The sequence below is a fragment of the Scardinius erythrophthalmus genome (genome assembly GCF_964197995.2).
Source record: "Scardinius erythrophthalmus genome assembly, chromosome: 2".
Classification (NCBI taxonomy): Eukaryota; Metazoa; Chordata; class Actinopteri; order Cypriniformes; family Leuciscidae; genus Scardinius; species Scardinius erythrophthalmus.
In genome coordinates, this window is record NC_138222.1 from 5,011,038 (window position 1) to 5,025,209 (window position 14,172).

Sequence of the window (14,172 nt, forward strand, 5' to 3'; positions counted from 1 at the left end):
CCTCAGGGATCAATAAAGTACATGCTTTCCTGTAGCTCAAACAGTAGAGCGCAAGGTCATGGGTTCGATTCCCAGGGAAAGCAAGGACTGATATAAGAATGTAAATGTGTACCTTGAAATGCAACGTAAGTCGCTTTGGATAAAAGCCTCTGCCAAATGCATAAATGTAAATGTACAGTACATCTATATCTTATTTGAAATCACCTGCCTCGTAGTGATTTCAGACCTTCGTACTTTGACTAGCTCTTTAGGCAGAGCAGTGGACGGTACCTGACGCTTGCAATTTAATTTATTCTAACTGGATTTGTCCAGATTCTGTAGGTTTGATTTTGATTTTATTTTTTTTAATCCCTTCTAATCATAGCCTACTGCAGAAACGTCAGTTTGTTCTGCTCTCCACCAGCCTCAGTCTTGATTGCTGAGAATGAAAAGGAAAAATTTCCTTCAAATCCCTGAATGAGAGCATATCTAGGCTATGGGTAGGCAGTGGAATACGCGCCGCCCACACTCTGCCATCCTCCCAGTGCCGCCACATAAAGGCCTGCTTCATCAACATTCACAGCGCATTGGCTGTCTAAGTGTTTTCTATTCCTCTTGCCATGGGCACAGTGTGTCTGATTCACCCTGCTCCTCTGTGGCCACTCTTGTGTGTGTGTGTGTGTGTGTGTGTGTGTGTGTGTCTTTGACATGGAGAGAGAACGCATTTGAAGGGTCAAGAGGGAGAGAAAAACAAGTCCGTTTGTGTGTCCATTGACAGCCCTTCCCAACCAATGCCACACTTCCACAACATCAGCTCGGATCTGTTTTTGCAGGACGCGTCCCAAACACAGGGCTCCAATCATCTGCTCTTTCACTTTAGAGAGGCATTCTTTGTTGTGCTGGTGTTATACACTTTCTCTCTTTCTCTTTGGGATGCGAGAGCTGGTTCCACTGGTGTGCATCTCTTCTTTTGATGTGTTATTTTTCTCATCAGGGTGTTGGGCAGATCTGTATCGTGGTGACACATTGTGTGGGTGGAAAGTAGAGCAGCAAGATCCCGTGGCAGGGAACACATCTCTCACACACTTTGAGATGTCTTTCCGCTGTGCTGCACTCTCTTAAAGACGTTGCAGACAGTCCACCCACACTTCTCATAAGGATAACTTCCTAAGTCCTAACACTGACAGTGTGATACGTTTATGTTGGGTTTCGAATCTTTAATGCAGGAGTGATGTGCCTTGCTGCAGAGTTTAGATTAAACACACCTGGTGATGAAGGCTTTGTGGTGACTTTCATGTGCATTCAAATATGATCTTTCCGACATTACTTGAACGCAGCATGAGATACTTCTGGTGATAACTCTGGCACTCAAGATCCACTTTCCTGCTGAGTTTAGCTCCAACCCTAATCAAAAACACCTGAACAAGCTAATCAAGGTCTTCTGGATTACTAGAAGCTACAGACAGGTGAGTTTGATCAGGGTTGGCGCTAAACTGCAGGAAAGTGAATCTTGAAGGTGTCAGGGCTGTGTCTGAAATCGCCCCCAATACCCTCATTCACTATTCCCTACATTAATCCACTAATATAGTTCACTTGAGGGAGTGAATGAAAACAAGTGAGTGAATTCGGACACTGAGTGCGTCAGAAGGGCTGCCGCTTTTGCTTAGTTTGTGTAATATAACTATTTGAAACTTAGCAGTATTAATGAAAACATTTATCTTAAACTCTATCATGGAAACTATGTGTAAACATTAATTAAACAATTTAACAATCAATGTAAAAGGAATTTATACCTGTGTGATATTACGCTGTAGCCACATTGGACTAGCGGTTTGGAAGATGGATGGATGATTCCGTTGCGGGCGCCGTCTTCTGGTGAAACACAGGAATTCAATCGGCACGTGACTTTCATAGTGCATTATGGGTATTCTCTAGCCGCTGAGTGTACATCGGTTGTACACTCGTTATTGCGGTGCATTGTGGGATTGAATGGGTGCACTTGAAAACGACGGTTTCAGACACCACTACAAATATCTGTCCCCTCAAATAGTGCCCAATTTAAGGGAATGGGGGGAAATTTCGGACACATCCCAGATTTGCCCTGCCCTGCCATAAGACCAGCGCTATATCCAAAATCGAATACTTCCCTAATATATAGTCTGCAAATAACAGTACGCCAAAAGAGTAGTATGTCCGAATATTCGAAAAACAGTAGACGAAAAATCCCCGGATGGCCTACTACTTCCGGCGAGATACTGAAGTGCGCATTCAATGGACACTTTACTATCCGATGAGGCCATTGGATGGGATTTATGAATAGAAGTGAAGTGACGCAACTGATGCTCGTTGGTCACGTGACAGTAACAACATGGCTGATGAAGTACGATTGAATTTCATTCATACTACCAGAGAATGTCTAATATGGCGAGAAGTTTCACTCTCAGTACACTTCCGGCTTCTGAACTGGTTGCAGTTCCTCTCTGATTCCATATGAGGGCGCTCACAGGACGAGTGCAGAATGAATGGAGGTCTATGGCGCTATACCAATAAAAATCCACTTTTCTCAGGATATAATTTTTTGTCTAGTAATTTGAATGTTGTATTCGAAAGGAGATGCAAATAAATTACACATTGCTGGGTGTTAGACTTTTTTTGAGTCACTTATTTGCTTTAAAAAGTCTTTTAAAGTGTCAATGACGTCATATACATGTACGACCAGAGATACTGCTTAACGGCAATCCTTCACTCACTCTGTTGCGTTCGCGCTCTGCACTTTCTTTTCACTCGAGGCATCGACAACACAGCTGACACAGGTAAACACACTTGCTGGAAGAGTTTTTGTTTTGTTTGTTTCTGGTCCCGCTGCGGATGACACGATGCCATCAAGTGGTATCTCTGGTCGTAATCAGTCCTTCGCTGACCAATCAGCGTTCATTAGCAGAATGCTAGCGTGTTATGGGCAACAACAACTCAACCTGTAAGAAATCGAAAGGACATAAGTACTTGTTCATTCAACTTTCGACCTAAAACCCATGTTGAACTTGCAAAATCTACAATCAGATTTAAGATTTATCAACGGCAATCGGGTGAAAGAGACACATTTAGCCGTCTAGCCCCATTGACTCCCATTCATTTTGCACTCATGGCGATCGCCCCCAGTGGAACTCTGGTGGTACTACAACCAAAATTCGGTACAATAGAGCTTAATAGGGAGTGGGCAGGCTCTCCCTAGACGGGCTCTGATACTACCCACATTTATACTATATAAAACATACTTTTTAACGGACTTGATTTGCATCTTTACAGTGGTTGTCAGTCCACTACTTTTGTTGGATCTCCCTTAGTTACACTATGGATGCATGCAGTGCTACCTTAGATTTCAGCAAAAAACAAGGTATCTTGTTGGGGAACATAATTTAGAGTGACATTTGTGTCAGGAATGTAACTAGGAAAACAACAAATGTTGCCTAGGTAGCACGCTGAGCTTTGTAATAGAGCATCTATCTTCCATGACTTATTGCAGATCAAGTTGTTGCTGAGTCGCAGTGTCCTCTCTTGACTTCCTCGAATCAACAGTGCCGTGCTTTATTTCAGCCGAAGCCCAGTGTGGAAATCTTATCTAGTGCACTGCAACCTTTTATTTGTGGACGGACATATTGACTTGCTCATGTTTCAGCCCAGTGCGTGAATCCCAGAATGGCAGGAGGTTAAGGGCAGACAGCTCTCAGTTCATGATGAAACAGTCAGAGGCAGATTGGTGCAATATTTCTAGGCATCACTCTGACACAAATCCCCGCTGCAGGACGTTGGAAGCAGACCAGGGTCGTGTTGGTGTGGCATCCACTCTCACAAGCCATGCATGCTGATGCCTCCAAATGTCAGCCCTAAATCTTCTGAAAGTTTATTGCTCTTGAAGTAGAGCCCAGAAAGCCCTCACCCACAGACTATGAAGGGCTCAGTGCCAGCAAACACAACTGTGCCAAACAGCAAGGCTCATGTGCCAGTATCCTGATTCAACCCTCTTTCCAGGGCCATCTCAATAAGCCATTGCTATTTTATTGCCAGAATTGACTGTTGGTTTAAACAAAACATAGCTGATTGTGTCATTACCTTTTCTGGTTTCATTTGCATATGTCACTTCTTGGATTTCATCATGAGGTCAATGAAGCGCATGCATCTTAAATATCAATATTTTTTTCCTGTGCTCATGTATTTCCTAGTGAAATGAAAAATTTGGGTGGACATATTGGATGACTACTCCCCCATTTTTAAAATATCACTAGGCTTATGTAACGATGAACGATTTAAAAATATATTTTTTTCATGTTTTTTTAAGCCAGATTTTTGTTATTGTTGTTTTGTGGAGTTTGTGTTATTTTTCTGAGTGTATGTGAGAGTTTTTGTTTTATTTAATTCTTTATGTATTGTTTTATTTTAAAATTCAGTGTTTTGCATGTTAAATATTACATGTGCACAATGTATGGTTTTAAATCCCCACTATTAAATCTTGACAGAGATGTTTTTAATGAAGTGTAAGAGTGCAGCAGTGCACATGCCAGACTTCTGTTTGTACCACTCTGGCTTCTGAAGAGCATCAGAGGTGAAATGCCGGCCATTTAGCCTCATTTAGTCTGGGTTCAGACAGGTGGCCAGAGAACCACTAATGACTGCAAGTGAAAGAGGAAGGGGCCCCGCTAATGTGCTCTTCGACTGACCTCCATTGACATTTCCTGACAAGGAACGGTCATGAATTCAGCCCTCACATTCTGATGCCCATACTATAATGTTTGGGATTGGGAAAACAAGACAAGGTTTTGAGTAAAAATATACTCCTCCTTGAGTAATAGTATGCAGAACATCCTAGAGGCTTATCTGAAATACATATATTAGTTTGACTAAAGACATATCAAGGTTACACAACATTATACTGCCTCTCATGTGCTTATAAGGGCATTTAATTGGAATCTTATATTGATTTTGCCTGCTTTTATGGTAGTGTAAAATCACAGAAATATCCAGCACTTACCTTTCCAAGCTTCTGTAGCAAAGCCTCTGAATCACTGCCAGCCCACAAACATTTTCATTTACTTCAGCTATTTTCACACAATTGCTAAACCATTTGCAGAGGCGGCTCACAGTACTGCAAAGTCAGATGGAGGACACCATCAAACAATTTTCCTCCCAGAAATGACACACTCTGCTCCTTACAGCTTTTAGCTGGTGTAATCATGAAGTACACAGTAAAAAATACCATGCTGCTTTGAGAGTCTCCAAAATACCATTTGAACTATTTAAATTGTGGCTTCTGCCAGTACTGTATGTGAAATATTGTGAATGAGGTGGAGGAGCATTAGAATTTAAAACTCCATGCTATTACTGTCTCATTGAACCTCTAAGATAAGAGATATTCTCACATTATATTAAGGGTCGTCTTTATTTTTTACAGGTATGCTGGTGGTTAACGTTACCTGGAGGAACAAAACGTATGTCGGAACACTTTTGGATTGTACACGTCATGACTGGGCCCCTCCAAGGTACGTGAAATGTTTTAACTTTTCAAATCAGGAAAATCAAGTGTTCTTCTCCCCAGGAGCCCCCCTCCCTTCCTCCCACTTCACTTGCCCCTACTCCCTCCAGGCTAGCAGTAAGCCAGGTGTATCACATCCATAACCCTTAGGGATGAGGCACACTATTAAAAACACACACATCTCAAAGCTTATTAAGTGATAAGAATACAATCCAACCTCTGGCTTAATGCAAGAATCTAAATGTGTGCTTTTTAAAATCAGTTTTATATTTTGAATATCCATTTTTAATTTGTTGTTTAGGAGTGATTTTGTTATGAAAAGCTTTTTAGTAGTATTTAAATGTGTTAACTGGTAAAGTGCATGCTGTGTTAAATATTTAAAGTACAATTCTAAATGTCATACTATTTCGTATTTTAACTGCAAGCACGTTTTAGAGGTCTAAAAGGTCTAAATGTTTTTTTTTTTTGTTTTTTTTTTTGCCAAATTGTTATTTTATTTTTTTACAATTTTGATCTAATTTACCCATTGACAGCATTTAATTTAGTGATTGTCATGACGGCTAATTATTATTAAGTTAATTGTGAAGGTCTAATAAATAATGTTCATTTTTCTTTAAGGTTCTGCGAGTCTCCCACAAGTGACCTAGAAATGAGAAATGGACGTGGCCGTGGTAAAAGAATGCGACCCAATAGCAACACCCCAGTCAACGAGAACAGCAACTCGTCTGATAATAAGGGCAGCAACAACAGCAAGACAAGAGCAAGTTCCAACAGCAAGGGTAGGCGTGGAAGCCAAAACTCCTCTGAGCGCAGGACTCCGCCCAACAGCAACACAGAGGACATAAAAGCCAGTCCCTCCTCAGCCAGTAAGCGCAAGAGCAAGCCTACATCAGACATGGAGCCCAACTCCAGCTCTGAGGACTCTAAAGGCAATAAGCGTATGCGCACAAATTCAAACGGTGCAATGACTTCTTCTGCACTCCCAATTCCTATCATCAAAACTGAGTCCCTTCCTCCTCCACTAGACCGAACCTGCCCCTCGCCAGTACTGATTGACTGCCCACATCCCAATTGCAACAAGAAGTACAAGCACATCAATGGCTTGAAGTACCATCAGGCTCGTGCACATAATGACGATGACATTAAGTTAGATATGGATGGGGACAGCGAGTATGGGGAAGAATCCTCTCTCCACCCTGAGCCAGGAAGTTGCAACGGAGCTTCAATTACACAGAAAGGCTCTCTCTCCCCAGCACGGTCTGTCACGCCTAAAGGAAGAGGCTTTGATGCTCAGAGTCCATCTCCCTCTCCTGGAAAGTTTGGCTCTAAGACAAAGAAAAAAAATTGTGATGTTGAAGCAGACGTTTGTGGCACACCAATGGAGGGTTGTGAGGATGGGCCTTGCGTCACTGCTGACGAGGCTAGCAATGATGGCATAGAGGACAGGAAGTCCAAAAAACCCAACAGCACTGTCAAGTCTGACAAGCTGTCCCAGAAGAACATGAAATCTTCCAGGTCCATGGCTCCATCCATCCCTTCTCAACAGATGTATGCTCTTCAGCCAACACCATTCAGTGGCGGGAGCCCCAACCATCCCCCTGGGTTGGCTAACATGTTGCAGGGTATCCCCAAGAGTCCCCAGCTGAAAGGCATGCAGTCTAAGTTAGGTGTAGCTGGGGATTCGTCGCCAATTAATCCAGCCTTGAGCAGCTCCAAGGACAAAAAGAAAAAGGACAAGAAAAAGAAAGATTTGGCCAAGGATGCAGACAGTCCCAAGCTCCCAGCAAAAAGTGGGAAAGCTGAAGAGGGGAAAAGTCCATACTCTGAATCCTCTGACCCAGGAAGTAGAAGTGAGGGTCATCTCAATGGCTCGTCGGACCCTCATCAAAGCCGCCTTGCTAGCATGAAGGCTGAGGCGGACAAGATATACAGCTTCACTGATAATGCCCCCAGTCCATCCATCGGGGTGGCCAGTCGTGTGGATAGCAGCGGACAGCCTCTCACTCCTCTTCACGTTGTCACCCAGAATGGGGCTGATAGCTCCTCGGTTAAGACGAATAGTCCTGCATACTCTGACATATCTGATGCCGGAGAGGATGGGGAAGGCAAAGCGGAAGGGGTCAAAGTCAAGGCGGAAGATCAGTCAGGCAGGGATAGTGCGAAAAAGGCTCTCTTTCCCTCTCAGGCATCCTCTAAGGAATCTTCATATTATGCTAGCTATGACAACTACTATTCTCCAAGCTACACCCACCCTAGCCCCGGTAGCTCCACTGCTAGTGGGCCTGTACCAGACGGGCAACCTGTGAAACTAAAGAAGGAGGATGAACAAGAATTGCCAGAGGAGAAGGCGAAGGTTGATGTGCAGGACGAGCGCAAAGCTGAGGTCGCTTCAAGTCACCCACACCAACAGCAGCAAGCCTCGGTCATTCAGCAGCGCTCCAATATGTACATGCAGCCACTCTACTACAACCAATACTATGTCCCACCATATGGATACCCAGACCAGGTTTATCACAACCACCTCATGAACAATAATCCAACCTACAGGCAGCAGTATGAGGAGAGGCAGAGACTTATGGCTGAGCAGCACAGGTCTGCTGAGAAAAAGCCTGATTTCGGTGTAAAGGACAGGGAAACCTCACTGAAGGAGGACTGGAAACAGAAGGGCCCTGTTCCTCCAGGCTTAACAAAAGCCCCCAGCCTTTCAGACCTGGGAAAGCCACAGGCCACTGGCAAGCAGAGAGACACTTCCTCCGAACCTGTCAAGTCAGTCATCATCCCTAAAGGGGAGGAGGTCAAGCTACAGCCACAGCAGGCTGAGGGGCTTAAAATGAAGCTTAGTGAAGCTGGCCATCATGGAAAGGATGACTCAAAGGCAAGTGTAGAGTCTGCCAGGCTGGGTATGGAGCAAGCCATGTGGTACAGACAGGTGAGGCAAACATGTGATTCTTGAACTGAATGACAGCACTGTTTACAAGCTACAGGGATAATTTTCCCACAAATGAAAAATCAGTCATCTTTTACTCACCTTCATGTTGTTTAGGTTATATATATTTCAGACCGGGGAGTCTGAAAAGGACAAAAACAAGCCCAATTAAAGTCTTCTAATGCAAAACGCAAGATCTGGCCTTTTGAGTATTATTGTGAGAATTGAAATCAAAATAATCAAATCACAGATTTCATTAGGGTGATAATTGAAATCAAAATGATAAAATCACAGATTTAATTTGGGTGAACTAATTTCATTACCTTTCAAAAACCCTAACTGTAACTTCTTTCTGTTTGCAGTACCCTGATAGTCAGAGACCGCCAGATGAGGAGCGAGACAGGGAGCGAGAGAGAAAAGGCAAAGATGAGAGGACCAGGCCGAAAGACAGCAGCTCCAAAGAAGATAGTAAAGATGGAACTGATGGTTCATGTCCTCCCAACACTGAGGACCATCGAAGCGGGGGGAAAGATCCCCGGCCCAATGCCCACATACCTTTCAGCTCCCCCTTGACACAGCACCAACCCTACCTGCATTACATGCATGGATATCCTTTTGGACAAAGCTACGATCCCAACCATCCTGGATACAGAGGCATGTCCTCCGTCGTGATGCAGAACTACCCAGGTAAGATGAATAATCTGAATTTAACGATTGATTTGTATGGTTTGGCCAACATCATACTCTATGCAAGTACATAATGGTGCAAAGGATTGCTTGGAAGACACATTTTGAGTGCGCTCTCGTAGATGACCTGATGCCCACTATAGTGCTCCTTGTGACAATGTTGAGAGTGCAACACATACATGCACTGCTTTATAAATTGGTTTTGACATTTGACATGTGACACAATGTAGCACAATGACATGTGAAATCAACTTTGGCATGGTGGAAAATTGGCATTCATATACTTGCATAAAGTATGTTTTTGGTCTTTATCTGCGTTAAAAGTGTGTAAAGGCACTTCCATGAAGTAGAAACTAAGTATGGATTCCTAATCTTTAGGGTCGTATCTGCCAGCGGGATACCCTTTCTCCCCTTACGGCAGTAAAATGGGAGGTGGAGAGGAAGCAGAGAAATCTCGCTCCAGCCCCACAGTCAGCAACAAGTCAGCTTCAGAGTCCAAAGCCTTGGACATACTACACCAACATGCCAACCAGTACAAGAGCAAATCGCCCACCGTTGCCGACAAGCCCTCCCATGAAAGGGAGCGAGGAGCAAGCGACCGAGAGCGGGAAAGAGAGAGGGATCGAGAGAGGGAGAGAGAAATGGATCGGCCTCGATCATCTCCCTCCCAACGCCTAATGCCACCCCACCACCACCACCATCATCTAGGCTATCCCCTTGTAGCCGGGCAGTACGATCTGTCTTACGCCACAGGTTAGCAATACTTTTTTACATTAACTTGTAAAATAAAATATGAATAATCAGATTATTTTTAGATGGTTGTGGATGAAGCTCACACAGTCTGTCCAGACTCCAGAACATAATGAACTCCAAAATCTGACTGAAAATACAGGGGGGGGGGGGGGGTGGAATATATATATATATATAATTGATAATGATAATTGATAATGAATGGGGAAAAGTCACATGAGAGGAAAGAATGCCTCCATCGCTCTATGATTGTGTATGATTGGTTTGTGCGATAAATCCCGCCTCTTGTTTTCGTGCTTGTTTGCAAATCGGTCTGAATGAACAAAATTATGGTTTTACTGGGAAGACTAATTAAAATGTAAGTAAACAACTCAGCGATTTAGATTTCACCGCTTTTGTCACGTCAAAATCAAACTTGAAATACACTGAAAACATGGACTGTGGGAAGTGTTTAACGAGCTAGTATGTATTTATGTATGTATATGTGTATAAACCACATTATTTCAGAACACCACCATACACCACTGATTTGTACTATACTGTGCATTGTGACCTTATGTTTAATTAAGACATTGTTATAAATTACTTTCTGTACCACACTATTCAAAATTAGATTTTTTTTTAAAGATATGGGGGGAAGGGCGATGTAATATGAACCAGGCATTTCTTAATGAGATTTCAAATGGCTCATCTGATGTGTTTAGGGGGTGAAAAACAACAAAATATTGCTGCTCATAAAACTGTGCCAATTCCACAAGGAAACTGAGCGTAAACAACATCTTTACTGGATGTTCCTTAATTGCAGGCCTTTCGTCGTCAGCAATTGTTGCCAGTCAGCAAGCCTCAGCCCCTTCCCTGTACCCACCAGGACGGAGGTGAGAATGGTAAGAGGAAACAAAGATCAAGGAAAGTCAGCAGAAGTGATGGATTGTGGCCAAACAGAGAGTAAATCGCATAAATCAGTCAGTTTTGACAGTAACACGTGTATCCCCATTTCCGCTTTCATGTCAAGCGTAATGTAAAAGCTTGTTTTTGATATCCAAGCTTACACTAAAGGTTCTGTAGAGCTCCCATCTGTTTCATGGCAGCATGATTATTTAAGGACTCCTAGATTGAGACTAGTGTTTTTAGCATAGCAGCATTGCTAACACTCCTGTACCGTTTCGACAAACGAAGCCTATGCTGACCTCTGGTGGAAAGACATGTAATAACATCAGGGAAATGGGGAGAGTCCATTGGATTAGGCATGTTTAATAATAAATATTAAAGGGATAGTTCACCCAAAAATCATCATTTACTCTCCCTCAAGTTGTTCCAAACCTGTATGACTTTCTTTCTTCTGCTGAACACAAATGAAGAACGATTGATGGACCCCATTGACTTCCATAGTAGAAAAAAAAATATACTATGGAAGTCAATGGGGACCAGCAACTGTTTAATTACCAACCTTCTTTAAAATATCTTCTTTTGTGTTTAGCAGAAGAAAGGAAATCATACAGGTTTGGAACAACTTTAGGGAGAGTAAATTATGACAGAATTGTTATTTTTGGGTGAACTATCCCTTTAAAAAATACTAAATTTACATTTATTATTAATTGTTTATAGATTTCATTTGAAAGCCAAATCATAGATTAAAAATATGCTGTATTCTGACCAGTTGCTTCTTGTGTTTTCTTTCTTTCTTTCTTTAGGGAAACCTGATTGTCTCGCCCTTCTTTACAATTAATCATGTGACTGGATCACATGGGGAAGTATATGGAGTTCATTTAGACATCAGTTGAATGGTGTTTCTATATTTTTAGTTTTTCTGCCGGAACGTGTGGCAGATTGATGTTTTCCTAGTATCCGTACCTCGTACCCCACTACAGACTGAGACCAGGTTTAAAGCCATCCCGCCCTGCTCAAAGCCCAGCTGGCCACTGAACTCTTGCCCGTGAACTGGCGAGGAATGATTGAGAGAGCAAGGACTGTCGTTGTACTCGGCCGACGCGGGCTGTGGCCAGACTGAGGCGAGGACTCGAGGGGACATAAGAACACAAAGACTGAAAATAGTTTTATCACACTGAGATAACTAAAGTTGTTTCCTTTTTTATTTTAGTTGGCATCCTCACTGAAAAACAAACAAACAATCGGTTTTGCTCTCTAGATACCGCTGCGGATAATATCTAGCATTGTCTCATAACTCTGTCTTTCTGCCCTTGGTTCCTAAACGGTTCTCATCGCCACATGCCTCAAGACTGCTCTTATTTTATTTTATTTTTCCCCATGCCTGGCTTCTCTATCATCAGCATGGTTCTGTGTAACAAAAAACTTCAGTTCCAACAACCAGTAAGTTATAGCACTCTGCTTAAACGGTGTAGGAGACAGTCATGCTGTTTTATTGGGACGTGTTCAGCACTACCATCCGGCCTCTCGTGGTAAAAAGCGTGACTGTCCGAGATACTTCACTTCCAGATTCATTCACGTAATATAATTTAAGTGAGCACTGTTCCGCCACAGTCTTTCAGAAGAACATCAGCGGCTGAGGTCCGTTTACTCCAGGGAATTCACTTGGTTATCCTTCAACTTGAATCCGAATATCCTCCTTGGCTACCTTACCTCATCGCGGACAGAATTTCCGATTTATCGCTGTGGTTCTTAAAATGGATGTTTGTTAATGTGACGAGGTATAGTAAGTTCTTTTAGAGAGACGCTTACGTGGTGGCCGTTCTGCTACAGCATTATGGGGTGCGTGACACCAGAGGCCCAGTAGTTTCGTTCTTGCATGGGGCCGCTCTATCCCTGAACACTTATTGTGGAAGTGTTGTGATAACTCCAGCGTGTTTTATGAAACCAAGTGAGCGTTTGACCCGAACATGCTTTCATAGCCCATCATGCTCTGTGTATTTCATGTGTCGTCCAGCATGGTGTACTATAGCACTAGAAATGTGACTTTAAACGGCGTCTCCTCAGGCAAAGCAAACTTTGGTTTCGCACCGAACGCTGTCGACTCTCTTGGTTGCGCACACTATGTGATGTCTGTATATGATGTACAGAGGGACTGTTTTAAAATGCAATCAAGCGACCATCTGATTACTTTGATGTTTTGTTTTTGAAATCTGTCTCTTGGGTGTGCTTTTCTTTTCCTGTTTGGTACTGTCCTCTCTGCTTTATCTGCCATGGCTTTGTTTTGGCTTGCTGGGTTTTTTTTTTTTTCTTTCAAACATTCAGTAGATCCTCGAAACCCTCAAATGAGTCTTGGGAGTCTCTTAATCTAAAATCTGGACCAGTCATAGCTCATGGTGGATCTCAGGCGGTTTTCTGCTGAAAATGCTGATTTTGGGGTCACTTGTTCAAACGAGCAGGTCGATTTTAACAGGCTCTGTTGGAACGAGACGACTGACAGGTGTTCGGAGGATTATGTTGACTCGTTCCGTCTCTCCCATGTGTAAAAAAGCAGTAAAGCGCCATGGTACACAGAATACTAAGAGAAATGGGCTGTTACACATCCAAATATGTAATTTGATATTAGGTACATTGGGATGTTTGTGCTGCACAGAACAACTACTTTCAAACCTGAACAATTATTTTTGACCTTTGTGGTTTTTGTCAGTCAAGAAAGATTCTCAGTACATGAAAATTGTCACGTGCATTTCATTTCAAATGGTGCTGTTGACACGCTGTGATTTCTTGGAAAGAGGACGCAGTGCACTATTGCATGCTTTTCGTCATTTCCACGATGGACTAACACCTCTTTCCTGTTGCGCTTCATCCCAAGTGTTTCTCAAAAGACAACTTATCACCGAGTATCAGGCCCCGGTACTTAAGGAATGTTTACATTTTTTTTTTTATGGCTTTTTCATTTTTTTTATTTTTTTTTTTTGGCTGTTTCACCCAATTCCTCCTGTTCTTTCTTGGACTGTTCTCTTATGTAAAGTGTACATTACCACGTTTCTTTTTTTATACAATACTGTAACTTGCCTTTGTACATTTAGGCAAAAAAAATAAATCTTTTTATGAGACAATCACATCTGTCCTTGTGTGGCTCTCTCTGTTCTCTTTTACAGTCATTGAAAGAAAATAATTTTTATGGGTTTTTTGTACATTTTCTTTACTTTTACAATAAAGGTGGATGTTCTTATCCTTCAATCAGAAGATAGTTTTCAGGTAAGTTATCTTAGGCCCTGTTTACACCTGGTCGATTCGGATCACAAGTGGACGACACTGAATACAGGTGTAAACGGAGTCCAAGGCGTTTTGAGCTTGTCTACTTTTCAGTGGAAAACACATTCATGTGGTCGAATGTGTTCAAACAGCCTCAAAA

The 14,172-nt window shown here is 42.5% G+C and overlaps 1 protein-coding gene across 1 annotated transcript in view; it reads left to right on the forward strand.

Moving 5' to 3' along the window:
- The window catches only part of znf609b (zinc finger protein 609b), a 59,513-nt gene extending 45,634 nt beyond the window's left edge, over positions 1–13,879 (forward strand). Inside the window, exons 4-9 of the mRNA XM_081359642.1 lie at positions 5,426–5,513; positions 6,125–8,435; positions 8,795–9,119; positions 9,498–9,872; positions 10,675–10,753; positions 11,561–13,879. Of these exons, the coding sequence (XP_081215768.1) occupies positions 5,426–5,513; positions 6,125–8,435; positions 8,795–9,119; positions 9,498–9,872; positions 10,675–10,748 (3,173 nt within the window). The 3' untranslated portion in view covers positions 10,749–10,753; positions 11,561–13,879. The remainder of the gene's footprint in view (positions 1–5,425; positions 5,514–6,124; positions 8,436–8,794; positions 9,120–9,497; positions 9,873–10,674; positions 10,754–11,560) is intronic.
- The last annotated feature ends 293 nt before the right edge of the window (positions 13,880–14,172 follow it).